Genomic DNA, 20,866 nt, shown 5'->3' on the forward strand with positions numbered 1-20,866 from the left:
ATGTATAGTATAAATCTAAATATAAAATAAATATATACATAAGAATGGAAACAGAGGATTGGGTTAAACTGGAACATGAATACAATTTGTTTGTTTACAACAGTTTTACCTACAAACATATTCACAAAACTCAGATTAATGTTTTACTATGTTGTAAACTTTACCAAAATGTACGGTCGCACAATCAAAAACAACAGATCCAACCACTTCCACTGTTAAAATATAGCTTTATTAGTTTTATTATAACACAGTCGCAGCACTTTAGCAGACAATGTTAATCATGGAAAGAACAGACCCTCATCTCTCTCTCACGCACTGTAAACAGACACACAAATAATCAATGAACGGACACTTGGACATTAACTAAAAACTGATATCACTGCTGGATTGCTTCTACCATCTCGATACGGGGTAGCCATGCCAGGGACAAAAACAGATATGTTAAAGTGTGAGATGAGAGAACATTAATCACAACATCATGGGGAAGAAACAAGGAAAGGTACGTGTTGCCGTTACAGTATTAAAATCACAAGGAGATAAAAGAAATGCCCTGTATTCCCTCTCCGTTGTCTTGATTTTCAGCAGGAGCATCAGATAATAACTGGAAATCAACAATACTGACTAATGCATTATTTTGGGTAACAACGGCAGAGCACTCTTCCCCTCCAGGAAGCCAAGACTCAGTATAATACAGCGATATTACAAGTTGCTATGTAAAGCCTTATTGCAGCACAGTTAGTTTGAAAGTGAACGCAGCATACAGACATGAATCTGTAAAGAGTCAGTGACTTCTGATGCTAGAGGAGCTTTGCATATATAAGTACAGAGCGATCATCTTAAAGTGTTTGAAAAGCAGTAAAGAGACAAAAAGTACCAGAAAGAAACTGCAGACGGAGCCACAGGAGAGACTCAACATGTAGCAGCGAGTTACTCAGCTATAAGCTTAGTAATGATAACACATGAGTCGGTGTGCTTTTTTCTCACTAGAAGAGTAAACTGGTTCAACTCGTTCTACTTGACTTGAATTCTAATTATAATGAACGAAGGGGTGAATGAAAGAGGAAGTCAGTTTTTTAAGAGTATTATACTCTATTAAGGAAATGATGCTTGCAGTAACACACGGTAGTTTGGTCCCACTACAAGGGAAGCACATAAAGTATTCTCACAACACTTCAAATAATGGCACCTTTATCTGTAACATGACTTCAAATCAGTTTTTTTTCATTCAAAATATTTGAATTTGTTCTAAAATTCAATTTGGTTAAAATATATTTTGGTTAGAATACGGTTTAGTCGTGGCTGCTGTTACTTTTAATTCAAAATACTATGAGTACATACAGTTAAGTCTATGGTTTTTAAGGTAATTATTGCTTGAAATTCAGTGTGAAACAGCTCCACTGTTTGGCCTATATTTTGGCTATTTTTAATCTCCAAGTATAACTAAACCTCACAGGTTTATTGTGCATTTGTCTTGAAGAACAACAGTGGAAGAAACCTCCCACTCCTCTAAAAAAAACAAAAAAAAAACTTCACTTCAGAAGGGAGACGCTGTGAAAAACAGGAACATCTTTCTGAAATCAACATCACATGCATGCTGCAGCCCCTGGACTACAAGTCCAAGCAAACATTGGCAAAACTGATTAGCTTCTCTCAGCACAGGCTGGCACAGATTAATACAGGGCGTCCCATCGGTTCTTCTTCTTTCAAGCTTTATTGTACCTCCCTGCAGTAGACAGGAGCAGACTACAGTGTGTGTGTGAGCGTGATACTGATATGGTTAGTCCTGGTTCTCGCAGATCTGTGGGAACTCCTTGTAGATCTGCTGTACAATTAGTTTATCCATCTGTTTCGCTGTAGCGCTCCCTTCATCCTCTCCTGGATCTTCCTCCTCCCTGAGAATCCTCTGCAGCACCCCCTGCAGGTCAGACAGGCGGTGCTGGTGCTCGAGGTAGTCCGTCGAGCGGATTATGGAGTGCATGAGGGAGAGATACTCCATCCTCACCTTCACAGGGAGGGCAAGAGAAGAGAATATAATCAGACATGGTAACTAGCTGGTGATTAAGCAGGTACCATTAAAAAAATAGTTTTACATTTTAGGAAAACCGCTTAATCCAAGAGGTATCAATCTTCTCGTCTAACTCTCAGCAAGAAAGCAAAATAGATTGTTTCCCAAAGTGTGAAACTATTCCTTTAAAGGCTGAGAACAATCAGTAGCTGTGCGTTGTGTCCAGGTCTCACCTTGTCTCCAGGTGAAAGGTCAGATATTTGTCGAACGGCGATGTCAATCATCACCATCATGTCAGTGCGGTAGAAGATGTCGGCGGTCTCTCGGCTGGCGAAAACATCCTGCAGAAACTTGAGCACTGAGTGCGGTGCAGGCGGGGTGTGTTTGAACATACACACAGGGTCGTCTGGAGAGGAGGGGGGGGCAAAGAGTGAGTGATGACGTCAGGAGACAGAAGGCATGGATGCAAAATGAGAAATATGACAAATGGTGGTATTTTACCGCCTCTGTTCAGAAGCAGCACCACTTTCTCTGACAGGATCTTGACATTTTGCTTCTTCAGCTCCTGCATGATCACGTTGTTGCCGGGTGCTGGGTGACACAGACAAGGCACAGAAAAAAACATGACAGATCAACGTCGGCTGGTACACCATCCATAATTAATACTAACATGTATATTTGTGATAAATACATATGTTAGCTGTTTTGTTGAGTTGTCTGTTAGCGTCTAGGGCTTTTATTGTGAAAGGTAAGAAAGGCCATTGTCAATATGGGGGCAATAAGCGTATTTTCCCAAATCAATAAATACAAAGTACTTTGTGGCATTGTGTTCTGATGCGCTGCTCTGCTCACATTAAATACATTATTTTTGCGCCGCAACTAAAGATTTGTCTCAATCGCGCTGCTCTCTCTCCTCTCGTCTGTCTGCCATTTTTGTCCTTCAGCGCAATGCATGATGGTATATTAGGCCCGGTTAGTGACCATCATTGTACACTGCTTTTTAAAAGGCATTTTGGGATACTTTAAGTCCACTATATAGGGTATACTAATTCTCACTATACATTCGGACAGCACTACAAAAACTCGCTATATAGTCCACTATATAGTGAGTGATTTGGGACGCAGCAAACATACATTTCCTGCTATGAGAAGCCAACGTTTCTGTTCTCACCTGTGTGGTGCAGGTTGAAGGACAGCACGACGTTCAGGAAGATGTCAGGCAGCTGCTCTGTGGGATCAGAGGGAAGCCCGTCCTCCACCACACCCAGCAGAAACTGGACAAAGTCGTCATTCAAGTGTTCTGAAAGCAGAAAGAGTCAGGATTATTATCTTAAAGTCTCTGAACACCCACACAGGTGTTTTCAGTTATCCTGACTGATTAGACCTCTGCCCAGGTTGAAGGTAGGCCGCGGCTTTGATGGCAATTTATAGGGTCACAGGAGACTGGTTAGAGAAAATGTCTATACATGCCCACACACACCTGAGAGGAGGTCAAATCAGCCAGATTAACTGAAAACAACTGTGCGGGTGTTCATAGGCTTTAAGTAAAGAACTCATTAATGCATGCATGTCAGGAAAACCTTTTACAATCTGTTGGATAAAGTGAAAAATGTATCGTCATGAAGCTGAACATAAAGACGTTTTTCACTCTTCTGGAAGCATTGTAAATCAGTGACGCTCTGTTTTTGTGTAAATAATGTTATATGCAGAGGTACAACTGAAGACATACCGTAGTGATGATATGGCACCTGTTCGCCCATGGAGAAGATCATAGTAAGAACCAAAGCTGTGTAACACATCTTCTGGTGCTCTGAGGAAAGAGTTAAAACAGTTAATATTACGCTTGGGGAGCACTACAGATGAACAGTGAAAAGTAAATGTGTTCACCTTGTGTGTCATTCTGCAGGTCCCTGGCCAGCTCCATGGGGAGGATGGAGTTGAGGAGGGTGGAGATGAGAGAAGCGTCCAGGCTGCACATCGCCCCAAACACTTTGAGCAGCAGCAGCCGCAAAGACACACGATGCTCCTGCACGGTCACATGATACACTGAAAATCACCAACATGCTCACTAACACTGTAACGACACAACTTACCGTATAAAGATGATGATAATAATGAAGAATAAACGTTTAAATTCATGTTTTTCTTGAAATAATTTTAAGTTAAAAGCATATTGTTATTATAATGTCTCACCATCTGATAATATGAAACCAGAGACAGCACATTCTCATAGTGGTTGTCCTTGCACATCCTCTTACACACCTCTGGATCTGCATCAGTCTGAAAAATAAAACAGCTTTTAGTTGTAACAGCGATGACATAATAACATCACAACTATATAACTTCCTAATCTGTTCGACATCGTTGTGGTCCCTGGACACAGCAGAGGAGGATTACGGAGCACATTAACAACTCGTCTGGACATCCCTGAGGTTCGGGACAAACTGCCAACAAAGAACATTTGGCAGCCCGAGGCGTTTACAGATTCAGTCTTTGACCACACGGTTGGATTTGTAAAGTCGTCTGAGCCGGTCTGATCCCATCAAACATGTCTGGTATTTACAGCACGACAGCTGGAACCGGGTCCTGTGGTCACATCCCAGATTCATCCCGAGAGAAAACTTTTCATATTCGTTACGATGAGGATAAAACTCTGGTCCTATGATGTTTGTTAAATAAGTAGCTTAATATTTTTTCCAGCTCTCACTGAAAAGTGTCTCACCTGCATTGAAACACATTACTGTGCATATCAATACATAATGACTCATGCTGGATTGTTCCCCCCTCCTCTCTGCTGCTGTCTCTCAGGGGTTCCTGATCTCTGATCAGTGGGCGACCCTGCCCTCTTATTGAAGGGAGGCTCGAGGAGAAGGATCTCTATTCCTCTAGACCAAGCAGCCTTCTGCATGTCATGTAGTTTTCTGGGTCATTAAAGGTCAGAGGGTGATGTATCCTGTACAGATTGTAAAGCCCCCTGAGGCACATTTGTGATTTGTGATATTGGGCTAAAAATTGACTAGACTTTTCCTGTTGTTGATGTTGCATGGATCACAAGAGTTCTTGTGTGTTTATAAGCTGATTTTTTTGTATGTTATTCCTGTTTTGTAAAGTATATTTTGTGTTCTTGTGTAACTATCCTGCTTGTTTGATATTTAATGTGTGTATTATGTAATATGTTACTGTGTGGCACTTCCCGGCAACCTATTTTTTGAAAAGTGCTATATAAACAAATCATAACTTATTTATGACTGACAGACATAAATATCCCTGAAATGTTCATGTTTGACAACAGTCAGTCAGGACTTCAGTCACATCTTCTAACACTTCTGAAAACAGACTGTTTCAAACATGAATGGTAACAGGAGGTCAGAGGTCACCGGCTCCCTGCATCATACCAGTATCTTCAGCAGCTCCTCGAGGTAGCAGGCGATGAGAGCGTGGTCTTCATGAAGCGCCCAGCTACGCTGCTGAGAGTCGTCACGGTGACGGGCGAGGTCGCTGAAGATCACCTCCAGCCTCTGCTCATCGTGACACACCTGACCCTGCGGCAGCGCTGCACTCGAAACCTACAGAGACAGCAAACATCGTGACACACCTACTTCTGCTACAACTTGAAATACCAGATCAGAGGAACATCTTCTCTGACATAGAAAGTATCTGCTCGACTTAAGTGTGGTGATAAGTTCGTCACTATGAACGACCCCTTTCACATTATAAATAGTAATTTCATCCATTGGTAATATAAAAATATTGATTACAGCAGCTTTAAAGGATAATACCGGTGTTTTAAAAGTTTGTGTCAATCGTACTGGATGCTTCTCTGCTCTGTCTGCAGGCAGGCAACATAGTTGGAGATATCAACGCTTCAGAAGAGGCTGTTCTCTGTAATTCATTTTTAAAAGTATTAAAAAAACAGATATGTAGGCATGAAAGTGATCTGAGCTACAACCCTCAATTAGGTTTTGTTTAAAACTCTTTGTATTATCAGTGTTTTGTTAAGCCCCAATTGAGTGTTAAAAGCACACAGCAGAGAGCTCTAACAGAGCACAGAGTACTTCAGGCTTTATAACTGGCTGAGCGGGGTCAGAGTGTGCACACGTGTCACCATGTAAATAAAGGATGCAGCCAAAAGCTTCCAGCATTTGCTGTTTGCGGTTACATGACACACTACCCATCATTAACCACCTTGCACCCACAGGAGGAAATAGAAATGTCTGCCAGGAAGGAATCAGTTCAGCAGTTAATTTCAAGCTTGGTCAAACTAGGGTTTAAAAACAGGAAGTGAGTGAGTGAGTGAGTGATACTGTCTCCCCCTGCGTCTCAAAACGACTCTGGGAAATGTCAGCTAAATGCAGACTGAGCTGTAACTCTAAACGCCACCGGTGTTCTCCTTTAAGCTGGTGGCGCTCCATGATGCTGAATGAAAACAAATCTGACCTTGCTCTGCACCAGTGAGAGGAGAACCTGCTCCAGGTCAGAGGAGGCTTGAGGTAGAGCTGTCTGCAGATGGCCGACCACCACGCCGACGGCGACCCGAGACAGCTCGTAACTCAGGCCCGTGTTCTTCCGCACCAGCTCGATCAGTTCGGCCCCGATGGTCATGGGAACTAGATCAGGGGTAGTGGGGCTGCCAGGAGGGCTTTCAGCGACAGACGGGGGGGCGACTGGCCATTCAGTTTCTGGCTGCTCCTCCACCACGGCGGGCTGCGAGGGAGGAGGGGTGAGCCGGGGAGGCTGTGGAGCCGGGCTCTTCTTTGCAGGAGCCGGCTGAGGAGGGGAGTCAGCGGGAGGCACGTCTGGAGGCGGCGCAGTGGGCTTCACGCGGGATGGCACGGGAGGAGGGGGGGTGCTGGACACACTTGGCAAGCTGACATCAGAGGAGACCAGTGAGTGGGAGGAGCCGGACTCTATGGAGGTGGTGCTGATCGAGAGGGAGGGAACAGGGGACGGAGCGAGAGAGGACCCTCTGGAGGGGACCTCCGGCTCAGCTGAGAAAGAGAGAGAGAGAGAGAGAGAGAGAGAGAGAGAGAGAGAGAGAGAGAGAGAGAGAGAGAGAGAGAGATCCAGTTACAGAGAGGAGAGTGAACAGAAATGACCGGACTAAGAATAGAGTGTGTTTGTGAAGTGTAGAGCATCAACGCTGCAATCTGTGAGACTGTAATAAACTTGTAAGTGATGTTGTGAATACTGAGTAGAAAAACGTGCCCACAGCGCTGCTCTCTGAGTTCTCACCTGGACGCCGGCCATTTCGCTGTTTCTCAGGGGGAGGTGGGGTGATCGGAGCCGCACGCCGAGCTTGAGGAGGCACCTGCAGGAAATGAAACTGATTATATATATACAGTGTGTGTGTGTGTATATTGTTCTATACTGCACAACATGAGCATATTTAATTGTCTCTACTGTCAGAGAATCATTCCTTAGTGATGTCAGGATGGTTTAATATCTCATGATCTATTCTGATATAAAACAGAGAAAAGCAGGAAATCTCCGTATTTGAGAGGCTGAAAAATATGGCACAGTTAGAAACCGACGTTATTAGTGCTTTACTGGAAGATGAATAAGGAAACAGGGTATACAATGTACTGCTCATAAGTATCCAAAAATGTATATAACCTCTAAATTTTTGAAGCCTGCATATTTGATCCAATTTGTGGTTTCAAATCAAACGTTTAAATACCTGATAATTGCCCTGTTCTGCCTGTATGTTGTCCACGCTTCCCGACAGCGGCACACTCCCCTGTCGTCCGTAGTCTCGGTTAAGGCCGTTGGGTGGAGGAGGAGTTTGACTGAGAGATATTTCACTGCTGGAAGATGGGAGGCCTTGTTTGGGACCGGAGGACGAGGAACTTCGTCGTGCGAGCGTCTCCTTTCTGTGATGGATCAGCTTTCTGCAAGAGAAGACCAAACAATTATTCATATACAATAACATATAAATATAACAATATAGTATTTTATAATCGACTCACTGTAGAACGTCTCTCTGCTCCAGATTGTATTTGCCTCCATTTTTTAAGGCCACATTGTGGATTCCTTCGATTGCTCTGTCAATAGACTGCAACACCTCATCCTGCTCTGGAGCCTAAAGAGAGAGAGAGAGAAAAAAGGGGACAAATTAAATATTCATTATTATCATTAAAATTTAAACAAAAAGGGGAACAGACTTGTGCCTCGGGGGGCATGTGTGTGACTCCAGGCAGAAACAAACTAGGGCGCTTATCTAACAAAAACAGCCTTTTAACCAGTGTCACACGTGCTCAGCGAGGCCTCACATTCAGGCCCATTAAGCCTCCACAGACGATGTCATTATCAACAGGAGAGAGCATTCCTACCCTGCCAGTCAGTGTATATGAGCTTTGGATTTTCACAAAATACATGCTCTGACTAGTTCACTGTATGGACCCTTGGAAACAGGAGACTGCAGAGTACAGGTGGGTGTGTCTGAAAGAAAAGTGGAAGGAAGAAGCTACTTGAAACTGAGGCTAAAACTGGTCTTCCTCAAAAATGGATCAGACAGCTGCAGCTGATCAGAACCTGCTGCTGCTAGAGTCCTCACTAAGACCAAGAAAGTGGATCATATCAGTCCAGTTCTGAGGTCTCTACACTGGCTGCCTGCCTCTCAGAGAATTGATTTCAAAATACCCCTGCTGGTTTACAAAGCACTAAATGATTTAGGGCCAAAATACATTTCTGATCTTCTGCTATGTTATGAACCATCCAGACCTCTCAGGTCATCTGGATCAGGTCTGCTTAGTGTCCCCCAGAGTCACAACTAAACATGCAGAAGCAGCGTTCAGTTTTTATGCACCAAATATTTGGAACAAGCTCCCAGAAACCTGCAGGATCAACTCCAACTCTGAGTTCTTTTAAATCAAAGATTAAAACGTTCCTGTTTGCTGCTGCTGCCTTTTATTAAACCAGATAATGATCTTATACTGCACTAGAGCTTTTACTCTTGTGTGTTATATTCTATTTTAGCTTCGATCCTAGCTATTATTTTTAGCTTGTTTTTATTTTTTCTCATCTTTAATGTTTTTATAACTGTTTTAATTATGTCTTAATGCTCTTTTGCACTTTGTCGCAATGTTCTTGAATGTTTATGTAAAGCACTTTGAATTGCCCTGTTGCTGAAATGTGCTCTACAGGGAGGACGGTCTGCAGGACAGATAATGCACTATATTCATTTTTAACAGTCTCTTCTGCACTATATTCACTTTTTTTAATAGTCTTTCATCTCAGCTGTTACTCTGCACTACATTCAGTTTTAACAGTTTTCTTCACCTCCTTGTATTTTTATATCTGGTATATTTTACTAACTTACTAACGTTTTTACTGCCCCTTTACTAACATGTTTTGCACTGTGATGCTGGAAACTTGAATTTCCCTCAGGATCAATAAAGTTACTATCTGTCTGTCTATCTATCTATCTATCTGTCTATCTATCTATATATCTATCTATCTATCTATACAAATAAAGCTGCCTTGCCTTGATAATAAAATAGGAGGAGCAGATGAGTTTAATTTAAAAACAATGTCTTTCTGTCTTGCTGGTCTTTGGATCTGTGCTGTCTCATGTTATAATGTATATCATCCTATATCCTGTCATCCTTCCCTGACTGCTCTCCTATATACCTCCTCTCTGTCGCAGTGAGCAGCTGCAGTGCAGAAGGCCATGCACCTACATAATGCAACCTTTACAATAATTCATGCTTTCTTCTGCAAGCATGCATATGTTCCTCCTGACAATAATAATTCACCCTGCAGTACATAATACAGCACAGTTACATGGGATCTGTCTCTCTCTATCTCATCACTTCAACCTTTAATGTTATGCGCATTCACTTCATTTCACTCCAGGATGCGACGTGGTGGTCACGTTTTGTACTCATTGAGACAACAAACAAGAGACAAACAGGGTCATGTTGTTGTTGTTTACCTGTATTTTCTCGATGTATGATGACGGGATGTAGCCGGTTTCCCCCGAGCTGCAGCGGGAGCCCAGCCACCAGTGTTTGTTGCTCCTCTCCAGGATTAGGAAGCTTTCTCCGGCCGCGAAGTGCAGCGAGTTGGGCTCCGCGGATCGGAAGGCGTACAGAGACCGGTACATACTTTAATAACACACTTTAATAACGCAGAAATGAGCCGAAACAGCGTGAGAACCGGTGTCAGGAAGATACGGGGTGTCAGAGGGGTGAATCTGCTCTGCTGGAGGAGCTTTAGAGAGTGTATTGAGGCATGGCCCCGGTGGATCGACGCTGTCTATTTACAATGTAGCTGCTCCGATCATCTGACCTGTGACTGTAACCAGGGACAACCGCAGGGGGCGCTGTTGATCCACGAACACCAGGATGAACACGCCCCCCAGACATCTTAATCGATGGCAGAGCCAGATTGTTCAATATCAAGTCACTCTTAATGTCCTTCATGTTAATACCAAACACAATCTTTTCTCTCTTGTGAGAGGAGCAAGTAGTTGGATTTTGGTTGACAGCCAGTCCTGCAAATCTTCCCAGAATGCCCCAGAATATATACAGAAGAAAAACAGATGATCAGTAGTTTCAATCTCAGTCTCACAAAAGTTGCAGTTATTGTGATCAACATTAAAGGGACTGTTTGTAAGATTCAGAAATGCTTGTTTAACAGCGGCACCTGTGGCCGTTAAGTCAACGAAAGTCAGCGTCGGGCTCGAGCTTGTGCTCGCTCTAAATAGACATGAACGAGCATCGCTCAAAACAGTGAGGCGACACACGTCAGCTAAAACCACAATATCACTCTATATTTCAGCTGCTTGGCAGTAATGTTAGCTGACCAGACGAAAGTCTCTCCATGAATCACTGCTGATCTTAGTGTTGGCTTTTCCTGCCTCAGCCTCCCGACCGCGGCCGGAGGGAACAGGGGAGACACCGGCACCCGGTCGGAGACGATAACGTTTCTCGTTGCGGAGCCCCGTCACTTCACAAGACACGGAAAACCTCTGTTGGTCTGGAGGAGCTGCAGCAGTTATTTCTGCACAAACGTCCACTGTACATTCACTAGATATTCTCAGAGCTACTAACTCTTCTGCAGTGTGTAGTGTGCGTGCATGCACGTGAGGTGGAGCGAGAACGAGCGCGTTGTGTGAGAGAAGGCAGGCAGGCAGAGGAGCAGAGACTCCGGCCCTGGAGACCAAAGCTACGGTCTCCCCCGCATCCTCTGACCTTGGCCAACACTGTTTTGCAAGACGGGCTTCACTAGATATAACTTTGCGGTTTTGGTGCTTCTGTGTAGTTTGAGTCTGCAATAAAGTTTGAATTGAATTGAATATCTGGTGATATCAGATAACTGTCATTAAAAAATATATGATGTTACTCTTCCCTTAACAAACGCTGTCAAATTCTTAGTGATTCTTTTGTTTAACATGATATAATAATGCATATATCAATGAGGAATACAGATTATTATACTTGATCGATTTAGCAGGTTACACAACACCGGAAGCAGGCGGCTGGTGTTACACAGAACTCAGTCCCCCCTGTGTGTTGGTGAAGTCAGTCGGTCAACATGTCCAGTGCGGTTTGTGCCAGATTCCTCCTCCAGAGATCAACTCAGGGCTTTCTCTTCTCCTCCAGAGCAGCACCCGCTCTCTCAAGGTATGGTAGTTAACTCATTTAAGGTTTATGATTAATTTAAACTGAATATTTAAACGCAGTGTTTTTAGCTTCAGCTACTGTTCCTCACATAACTGTCAGCGGACGAGTTGCATCATGGGTAATGTAGGCGCCTGATTTTAATAATGAAGAAGGATGAAAGCATGAAAAAAAAAAAATCTGGTTCTTCTGCACCGATTTTGATACTTTCCTTTTTTAACTGTCCATCTTGAGACCGGAAATATTATAGGAATGAAGTGCTAAAATTGTGGAGTACTTTTTTTTTAATGTGAATCAAACCAACTTTTAAAGAAATTACATTTCTAAATCTTGTATTGTGATATTTGGTGAAAATCATTTGACTTTTTTCATAAAAAAAAAAGTGGATGATCTAATAAACAGAAAAAACAACTGTCCCTCATCTTGGCTAGTTTCATCCCCCCCCCCCCCCTGTATGGAGACGAGGACATTAAACAGTCATGTTATTGTTATGAAATGCTTAAACTATCACAGGAATTTGAGATGCTCAAATATACGTTTTATTAAACAAAAGGCAATATTGGTTTAGAGACATATCTTGTATAGCATTATCCCCATAAAAAACAACATTACAATCACTATCACAGTCATGTTCTTTAGACTATAGGTCATACTATGTCATTGGTTTGGCACCGGTATGTTCTCTTTATACATTCATGGTTGGCACAAAGTTTGAAAGTAGTTTTGTGCCTGATGAGGATCTGACTGATTGAAACATTGCTCAGCAACAATGAATAAAGAAATGCTGAGGGAACAAAGAGTGCTGATTCTACTTTTTGCTGTGTCATCTCCTGTGTGGAGTTGTTTTTCTCTCGATGTGTGTACTTTTCTCCAGTCCATTATAACTCCCAAGATTCCCATTAGGAGAGCATCTCTGGCTCCATCTGGTGGAGTCAACTGTTACAATCAGTCTTCAGGCGTGTCACCTCATGAGTCGACTGCTGCTGTGCTGCTTTAAAAACCAGCAGGCGAGACAACATTTGAGTATAAAGTGCAGTGTCACATATCCAAAAAGTAGTCAGGAGTGTAAGAACAGGATCAAATTTGCTGCAGCTCTTTAGATGAGCAGAAACGTTTGTGTCTCGGCTGCCTCTTTTCTGCAGAAACAGGCCTAAAGCTTTTGGCTGTCAGTTGGTTGGCATTCGATTCTTGGCTTTTAAACTGGGTCACATGGCAACAGTTCTGCAGTGCGGCCTGTCTTTTGTGAAATGTGAAGTGATGGAGAATGTGCAAAGATGAAGAGTTGCCCAATAATTACATAATTAAAGAGACTGTTTCATGCCACAAGCACTGTTGGCTCTATTAATACTCACAATATGTAATAGAATTGACCAGTCTTGTGTACTTAATACGGCATCGGTTGACAAATTTACCTGTCTTTTGTTCCAGCCCATTTCTGTGTCGTGCACATAGACTGGGTCCCAGCGATGATGAAATGTACCAGCGTACCTCGGTGTCCGTCATGCAGAAGGAGCCGGGCACAGGGGCCATGATCCACAGCTACAGCTCCAGAGGATTCAACATCGACGGCAACAAGGTGTTCGGGCCCTGTGCTGTGCTGCCTCCTGCTATCCTCCAGTGGAACGTGAGATCAATATCCAAACTGCCTTCACAGTTCGTAATTTGTTGTGTCATCTACTGCTTCGTATTGAATTTAAACAACTATCTGTGTTTATCGTTTTAAATATCTCTCTCTCTCTCTCTGCAGGTTGGCAGTCATAAAGACATCACAGAAGAAAGTGTCTCACTTTTCCACATGCTGGAACCAAGAATAGGTAAAAAATAAAAGCACGCACACATACAGATGGGTGACAAATTAAAAGAAAAACCAACATAAAGTGTGATGAACAGCATTCATCCAAAAGATATTCACTCATTTGGTGTTTTGATGATGGTGCTGGTGGAGAGTGCGGTTTAACATGTTGGTCCAAAACCCCCATATATGTTAAATTTGGTTGAGATCTGGCGACTGTGAAGGCCATAGCACATGATTCACATCATCTTCATGTTCATCAAACCATTCAGTGATGTGTGTCCTGTATGGAAGCATGGTGTATTTAACTAAAACAAATCCTGATGTCATTTGACTTATGTTCTTGTGGTTTATGCAGAGATTCTTGTGCTGGGCACAGGTGCACGTGTTGAACGAATTAACCCCGCAGTCCTCGCTCTACTCAAGCGTAAAGGCATCGCTGTGGAGGTGCAAGACACGGTAAAGTATGCTCAGTGTCTCAGTGAAGTGCATATGTTCTTCCTGACGGCATGAAAGACTTTCAACAACACTTTAAAGGTTCAATGTGTAGGATTTAGGGGGATCTATATGCAGAAATGGAATATAATATTCATAAGTATGTTTTCTTTTGTGTATAATCACCTGAAACTAAGAATCTTTGTGTTTTCATTAGCTTAGAATGAGCCCTTCATATCTACATATGGAGCTGGTCCTACAGTAGCCCAGAATGGACAAACCAAACACTGGCTCTAGAGAGAGCCTTTCACGTTTTTACGTTGAAGTGGCGGCTTGAATTTGGTGGTGCGATTGCACCCGAAGACCACCGTAGGTTCTTCTACACTCTTGGAAAGGGAGGAGGGGTATTCAGGTAGTTGCAATCTGTAACCTCACCACTAGATACCACTAAATCCTACACACTGGTCCTTTTAAAACTTATCGAGCTGCTCTAATATACCTTACTTTTTCATCTCTGCTGTCTTTGCAGCCAAATGCATGTGCAACCTTCAACTTCATGATCAGTGAGCGAAGAATGGCGGCCGCTGGTCTGATCCCTCCGCCCGTCAGCACGGCGCTGGAAGTGAGACATGAATGAAGGTGTTGCGATGTCAACAGAAACTAGGACTGATTTCTGCAGATGGAGGTTAGAGGTATATGAATGATCCCAGGTCCGTGGGATGTTTATTCTGCTTCTGCACAAAGCTTCCAAAGGAACAAACTCCGTGACATCCAGCTCTGAAGAATCACTGTGTTTAGTTACAACTGTTATTTTTTGGAAATGAAGGTGTTAAAAGCAGCGGCTGTCACCAGGAGATCTGAGCAGTGAGCTGGTTCTTGTATAGAAATACTGTGTTATGTGTATGTAATATATGTATTTAAAAGCTTTACATGCGACTAACAATAACTCAATTGTCATGAATTTAATGTGTTTTCGTGGAATATTTATTATTTTAAAAGATGCTATTGTCTGTGAAACAGATACAAGGGATACAGATACATATGTTAAAAAAAAAGTTCAAGTTCTTTGTGTATGAATCTGTCCCAGCGCTCTACCCGAGGTGTTGGTGGTGGCTGTCCTTCATCTGGATAAGCCTCTTTACTCTGTGCGTCTGTCGGCCTCCTGCAGCGCTGCCACCTACAAGCTGCCTGTGTGCAGCACATGACAACATACAGTGGCTTTGTCCTTCTCACACATAAGCTGCCATAGATAAGAGAATCCACAAATCCTCTACATATCACTGGGATTCATCTCTTAATCATCTGCCTCTGTGCCACATGCCCAGTGTCGGTCTGAATGTTTAAATCCCCGTCGTTCACATATATGATTACTTTCATCTGCTGCTGCTACTGCTGAGAAATTGTGTCACAAACTGGCTCTAGTTAAATACGTGCAGTTACTTAAGAGTTAATTACATTGTCAAGTTAAGAGGTAAAGTTGACAGGAATGAATATGAAGCTGCCTTTACTAGATACAGTAATAATTTAGTAATAATAATAATTTCAGTCAGTTTCAGCTGACAAAAAAGTTGTATTGATGGTTACAGAGCACCAACTTGTCTCATACCAAAACATTGCAAATGCAGAAGATTGAAAGTTAAAAGGACAAAAGAAAAATCTGTTTTCCAAACTGTCAAAAAAATGAATTTCACAAAAAGGAGAAATGGCAAACAAATTAGACACCCAACATGTACGTTTACTCACAATTCACCCTACATGCTACTTAACACACCCTCTGCTTCACAGCCGTGTCGCAGTATAATCATCCATAATATCATCATGGCCTCCCAGCTGTTGAGTTATTAGGTCTTGATGTTGAGAGTCCTCCTCAGTCGTCATCAGAGGTGTGAGACGCGTGTCTCTGTGATCCTCCGAAGCAGAGCTCTGCTCCTGTGATCCGGCGGTACATGTCTCTGATGTCCTCACATTCAGCCTCACAGTGGTTTATTGCATCATATGAGCGGGACACAAATATCTAGTGAAGACGGAGCAGAGAGGAGAAATCTGTCACCAGCAAGGGACCCACCACATTTCACCCCATTTAATTATTTTGCACATAAATCTCCTCATTACCTGACTCTTTATTCCATCTTCATTGGGAACTAGCATTTTGCTGACTTTAACAAATCTAGATTCAAGGTGGTGACAGGAAATGACATCAATTAAATGTTGTTTAAAATGCACTTTTACTGACACACAGCCATGAGAAATAAAAATGAAAGATTTAAAAGCGCCACTAACTTTTGCATGATGGGCTCGAGAAGCTCCAGGCCGGGCTGAACTTCTTTCTCTGGGTTTCTTGTTTCTGCAGCCGTGCTCACTGTGGCGATGTACATCCCGTCTGAGGCCACATTGTGGACATAGGACACTACAGATATGTAAATGTCTGCATGGACAAAACAGAAAGAGTTTCCATAAGATAAAATTCAAACAAAATAATTTATTTACAAAGAATCTGTGGACTGCAGCGCTAATATACGTGAATACATGATTTATTTGTCATGGTTTGTACCAGATTTCCTGTTGAGTTGCGTTTGAGGGATGATGATTTGACAGGAGTTGGCCTCGTGGGTGTTTTTAACCGGATGATTTAATAAACAGATGACTCTTATCACACGGCCCACTTTCCTCACTCGACTAGGGACGTAGCTGGGGTCGCAGATGAGCTGTTTACAGTGGAACACCTGTTAGAGAGACAGAAAGACAAAATCACTGAGTGCACATTACTGTAGACCCGCAGGCCTTTTTCATTAAAGACATTTTGACGTGTCACAGTAGGAAAAGCAAAGGTGTAAATAATAATATTAATGGCTTAATTTCATTTAGCTGCTTTGATTTCAGGTTCCTGGTATCATGCATGCTGGCTCACTGACACTCACTGGAACACTTGAATAGAGCAGAGCCATCGTTAGTATTATTAGTAACACCTGTGCTTTTCCTACTATGACAAGTCAAAACGGCTGCTGTGATGCCATTGCATGGTAAACACAGGTGTAATTGATCAAATTAATCATGGTCCAGTGAGCCAGCATGAACAATACCAGGGTCCTGGCCAACCTCAATGCAACAGGGCCATAACTAATGTTATTAAATGTGTTTACAATGCAATGAAATGTCAAAATGGCTGCTGTGAAAAGGGGCCCATTGTTGCTGCTAGACACTTCCTCCAAACATCCCAACTCCTCCACTCGTCCTCCACGTAAACACACTTGCCTTCCCCTCAGATTTCACAGCTTTCACTTTGCCGTTGTCCATCACGAGCTCGTCCACTGTTCTGTTCAGGAGGAAAGTTCCTCCGTACTCTGCACTCAGTCTGAAACACACAGAAGCATTTTGGATAAAATGAACACAACATGATCCATACTATTGACTGTATTCTCATCTAGAAGGCCGTCATCTGACATTGATATACAGTAACTGTTTCAGTGTGCAAAATCACACGACATGTTTCCTACTTGATGTTGGTCGCACTGCACTGAGAAGACAAACTTTTTCTGAAAGTATTCATAGAGAAATCTGATTATTTTGTAACCTGGCAAATCCCTGTGGTAGTTCTCCCAGCCCGTACACAGGGTAGATGTAAGGACTGGTGTTGTGGCGGGCCAGAGACTCAGAGTACAGCCTGATCCGTCTGATGGTGTCCCCACACGGCTTGTCCAGATAACTGCAGGGTCACCAGGAGACAGTAAACCAGATCGGTTTTAGTTTAACGGATCGCCAGTCATCATTTGTTATGTAGTTTATGTATGTTCCTGTGACTGACCTCTCACTGCCGTGTAAGGCTATGGCATGACCTGTGAACTCCATGACATCTTGTCCCAGGTCAAAGCGGCAGAAGAGGTCCCGTGTGGTCATATTGCTAGGATCCACGTCATGGCAGGTCCGAGGGTTTCTCTCGTCAAAGCTCTGGGCGAAGAGCAGCAGCTTCCTGAACCTTCTCTTGTCAAACATGCCCAACAGATCTGAAACAGAGATGTTTTATTGAACATTATTAAAAAGTTAAGAATCATGCTCATTTTCAGGTGCATACTTGTATTTGGGGTTTCTACTAGAACATGTTCACATTACATTAATGTTCAAAAAACGCTTTACTTTTCTCATACCGACTGTGCAACCGAACCAAACTCTTTGGACTCCGCTCCAGCTTTGCTCTAACTAGCTTTGTTTGAGGGAGTGCCAAACTACCCACTAGGCAAAGTGTGTTACTTGGTGACATCACCACGTTACAGAAGAAAAGGCGGGACTTCAAGCAAGGCGCTTCATACAGTTGTGGAGCAGTGTTTCTGTAGGGGAGAGGAACTCCCTTTGGCGTGGACTTCGTAACTTTGCAGACCTTTTTTATGCACAAAAAAACTAAATAACACACTAAAAGAAAGGGAAAAAGCCCCAAAGCTTAAAAAGTCATCTTTAAATGGAGTTAAAATTCATCCTTAAGGTTTAAACAATCTTCAAGTTCATCACCTGAAGCGTGCATGGCATCTTCCTCTGTGCAGGGGACTTTGTGCACTTTGCCTGCTTTGTATACGTAGCTGCCTTCAACGACTTTGAAGTCCAGATATCGAGTAACATCAGTGTGCACCAAGATTTTCACCAGCTCACCTAATGCAAAGACACAGCAGAGGGTACAGAAAATGACTCATTTATAGTACAATAATGCACAAAGCAGATTTCAGATGCACTCTTCTCACCATTGGCAAGGAAAAATTTGGGGATAAGGTCGATGTTCCACTCTTTTCCACGGCTCATAGGATTATCAGGGCCTGGAACCTTAAACTTCTTGTATAGCTGTAAATGTAGAAAAATATTAAATAGTAAAAACCACAAATGAGCGATGCAGCCGCAGCTTTGTCAAACTGAGGATATACATGATGTTTGTGTTTATGTGAACACACCTCCTCAAGTGGAGAAACTGATGCACTCTCTCCTCCATAGTAAGAATTCTTGTCAATGTGAAGAACCTTTTTCCCACTTTGAGACAATAAACCAGAAAGTACGCATTCCTGAGAGAGACAGTGGAGCAGTTAGTCACACACTGTGCATCTGTAGATCAAGACTAGCACAATGACGCCATTTAGTTGTTGTAAATCCCTTTAACAGCAAACGGGAGCTCAGGAGGTCTGCATGTGAATGACCAGTACAAGCTCATGAACAAACTTATCTCATAAAGAGTAAGACTGGTTTAGGGAACACATGAAAGTAAAGGTCATCCAGTATATCTTTAGGTTCTCAGTACAAAATGTTAATTGTAATGTAATTATAATTTTTCCTCATACAGTAGACTACCTATTTTACAATAGATACAAGTTTTCTTACCTTAAGTCCAGTTCCAAGCACAATTATATCATATTCCTCCATCCTAACAGCCTCTCCACTCCACTGTTGGAGCCTGTTGCAGTATTGTGAATGTGTCTGGGTGCATACTATGTGAATACAGATATGATAATTATGAGTGACACACACGCAATAATCCTCTTAAGACTGGCACTTCTATGCTTGTGTGTGTGTGTGTGATTGGCTTTAAGAGGTGGGGTTTCCCAGTCACTGCAGATTGAGGTATTAAGGGAAGAGGGTGGACGAAGTATTCAGATCTGTCATTCAAAATTCTACTTCAGTAAAAGTACATAAGTATTATTAGGAAAATGTCCTTTAGGTATCAAAGTAAAAGTATTCGTTCTGCAGTAAAATGTCCCCTGTGACTGATGTATTTATTATATATGACATTATTAGATTGTTAATACTGATGCGGCACTTTGTACACAGTTGGGTAGTTTAATCCAAAGGTTTCCGACCTATAGGGTCAGGCCCCTCCAAAGGGTCACAAAATAAATCTGAGAGGTCATGAGATGATTAATGTGAGATTAAAAAATAATAAATAAAGTTTTGATACATAAGTGTGTGTTCATTTGTTTTGACTTTTTATTAGCTTTTTGGAGAAATATTGAAACAGTTTGGACCTGGTTATTTAAATGAAACCAAGTGAGTTTATAGGGGAAATGTTTCTTTGGTGGAGCTGCTAATAACTCTAGACATCTGAAATGTGACAAGAAGCCACAACTGGTTTAATCTTTAACAATGTCTTTTTTGTATTTTTTTGTATTTCATATGCTAATTGTACTTTTTTTTAAAATCTTAAATCTTAATCTGTATAGTAACCAGTATCTATTGCTGTCTGATGAGTAAAATGGAGAAAAAAGTACAATAATTCCCTCTGAATGTAGTGGCATAGCAAAAGTACCATAAAATGTACTGTACTTGGTTATGTATCACTGGGTACCATTATATAAAATAAGATTAAAAAAAAGATAAGATAATCCTTTATTAGTCACACAGTGGGGAAATTTGCAAAAAATATATAAAATAAAATTATTAAATATTATGTATATACTGTATATATACACACACACACACTTGCAAGTAATAAGCCAAACACTAATATGAGCAACATGCATGTAGTATTTTAGTTTCTCTTTCCGACAGAGTCTAAATTATAAATGAATTAAATAATACATTAATTCTCAACAACAACAATAAAGAAAAGCATCATAATTTACCATAATATAAGATAAGATTAAAAAAAAAGACAAGATAATCCTTTATTAGTCCCACAGTGGGGAAATGTGCAATAAAATATAAAAATATATAAAATAAAAATATTAAATATTATGTATATACTGTATATACTGTATACACACACTTGCAAGTAATAAGCCAAACACTAATATGAGCAACATGCATGTAGTAATTTTTGTTTCTCTCAACAACAACAACAGTAAAGAAAAACAGCATAATCTAGATAATATCAAACTAGCGAATGCAATTTCTGAAGAAATTGCTGTGGGATTGCTGGCTGCTGGAAATCTGACGTTGAGCTGCTAAAAAAAACTCCATTACCCATCATGCCTTGAGAAGAACGTGTAGGCCAGGAAGTGTATTTGGGGTTGCGCCGGGTTGCGCTTGTTAAGTACGCCGGCG

At 41.9% G+C, this 20,866-nt stretch overlaps 3 protein-coding genes across 3 annotated transcripts; 1 reads left to right on the plus strand and 2 right to left on the minus strand.

Moving 5' to 3' along the window:
• Window positions 1–212: 212 nt before the first annotated feature.
• nckipsd (NCK interacting protein with SH3 domain) lies at window positions 213–10,312 on the minus strand. The gene is made up of 13 exons (XM_074635400.1): window positions 9,939–10,312; window positions 7,972–8,084; window positions 7,683–7,893; window positions 7,238–7,313; window positions 6,443–6,993; window positions 5,401–5,571; window positions 4,199–4,285; window positions 3,893–4,031; window positions 3,735–3,815; window positions 3,177–3,305; window positions 2,507–2,596; window positions 2,239–2,411; window positions 213–2,002 (listed from the first exon to the last, which is right to left on the minus strand). Exons 1-13 carry the CDS (start codon window positions 10,107–10,109, stop codon window positions 1,778–1,780), a joined length of 2,217 nt encoding a protein of 738 aa, XP_074491501.1. The 5' UTR covers window positions 10,110–10,312; the 3' UTR covers window positions 213–1,777.
• Window positions 10,313–11,471: 1,159 nt separating this feature from the next.
• On the plus strand, window positions 11,472–14,801 carry ndufaf3 (NADH:ubiquinone oxidoreductase complex assembly factor). Its single transcript, XM_074635413.1, has 5 exons — window positions 11,472–11,631; window positions 13,057–13,252; window positions 13,376–13,442; window positions 13,779–13,879; window positions 14,385–14,801. The coding sequence occupies exons 1-5, from the start codon at window positions 11,543–11,545 to the stop codon at window positions 14,490–14,492; spliced, it is 561 nt and encodes a 186-aa protein (XP_074491514.1). The 5' UTR covers window positions 11,472–11,542; the 3' UTR covers window positions 14,493–14,801.
• A 921-nt stretch (window positions 14,802–15,722) lies between these two features.
• On the minus strand, window positions 15,723–19,320 carry LOC141776826 (rab GDP dissociation inhibitor beta). The gene is made up of 11 exons (XM_074650645.1): window positions 19,208–19,320; window positions 18,787–18,894; window positions 18,583–18,679; window positions 18,356–18,493; window positions 17,658–17,856; window positions 17,427–17,558; window positions 17,108–17,207; window positions 16,407–16,578; window positions 16,136–16,280; window positions 15,968–16,022; window positions 15,723–15,869 (listed from the first exon to the last, which is right to left on the minus strand). The coding sequence occupies exons 1-11, from the start codon at window positions 19,247–19,249 to the stop codon at window positions 15,723–15,725; spliced, it is 1,335 nt and encodes a 444-aa protein (XP_074506746.1). The 5' UTR covers window positions 19,250–19,320.
• Between the last annotated feature and the right edge of the window lie 1,546 nt (window positions 19,321–20,866).

Source organism: Sebastes fasciatus, chromosome 1 (genome assembly GCF_043250625.1).
Source record: "Sebastes fasciatus isolate fSebFas1 chromosome 1, fSebFas1.pri, whole genome shotgun sequence".
NCBI lineage: Eukaryota > Metazoa > Chordata > Actinopteri > Perciformes > Sebastidae > Sebastes > Sebastes fasciatus.

Coding starts and splice junctions, on each gene's coding strand:
- nckipsd (XM_074635400.1), bottom strand. CDS start 10,109: ATGTACCGGTCTCTGTACGCCTTCCGATCCGCGGAGCCCAACTCGCTG. Junction 4,286..5,400: donor AGGAGCTGCTGAAGATACTG/GTATGATGCAGG, acceptor TTTATTTTTCAG/ACTGATGCAGATCCAGAGGT. Junction 3,306..3,734: donor GGTGCCATATCATCACTACG/GTATGTCTTCAG, acceptor TTCTGCTTTCAG/AACACTTGAATGACGACTTT.
- ndufaf3 (XM_074635413.1), top strand. CDS start 11,543: ATGTCCAGTGCGGTTTGTGCCAGATTCCTCCTCCAGAGATCAACTCAG. Junction 11,632..13,056: donor GCAGCACCCGCTCTCTCAAG/GTATGGTAGTTA, acceptor CTTTTGTTCCAG/CCCATTTCTGTGTCGTGCAC. Junction 13,443..13,778: donor CATGCTGGAACCAAGAATAG/GTAAAAAATAAA, acceptor TGGTTTATGCAG/AGATTCTTGTGCTGGGCACA.
- LOC141776826 (XM_074650645.1), bottom strand. CDS start 19,249: ATGGAGGAATATGATATAATTGTGCTTGGAACTGGACTTAAG. Junction 17,857..18,355: donor AGATGCCATGCACGCTTCAG/GTGATGAACTTG, acceptor TCTCTGTTTCAG/ATCTGTTGGGCATGTTTGAC. Junction 17,559..17,657: donor GCCTTACACGGCAGTGAGAG/GTCAGTCACAGG, acceptor GTGACCCTGCAG/TTATCTGGACAAGCCGTGTG.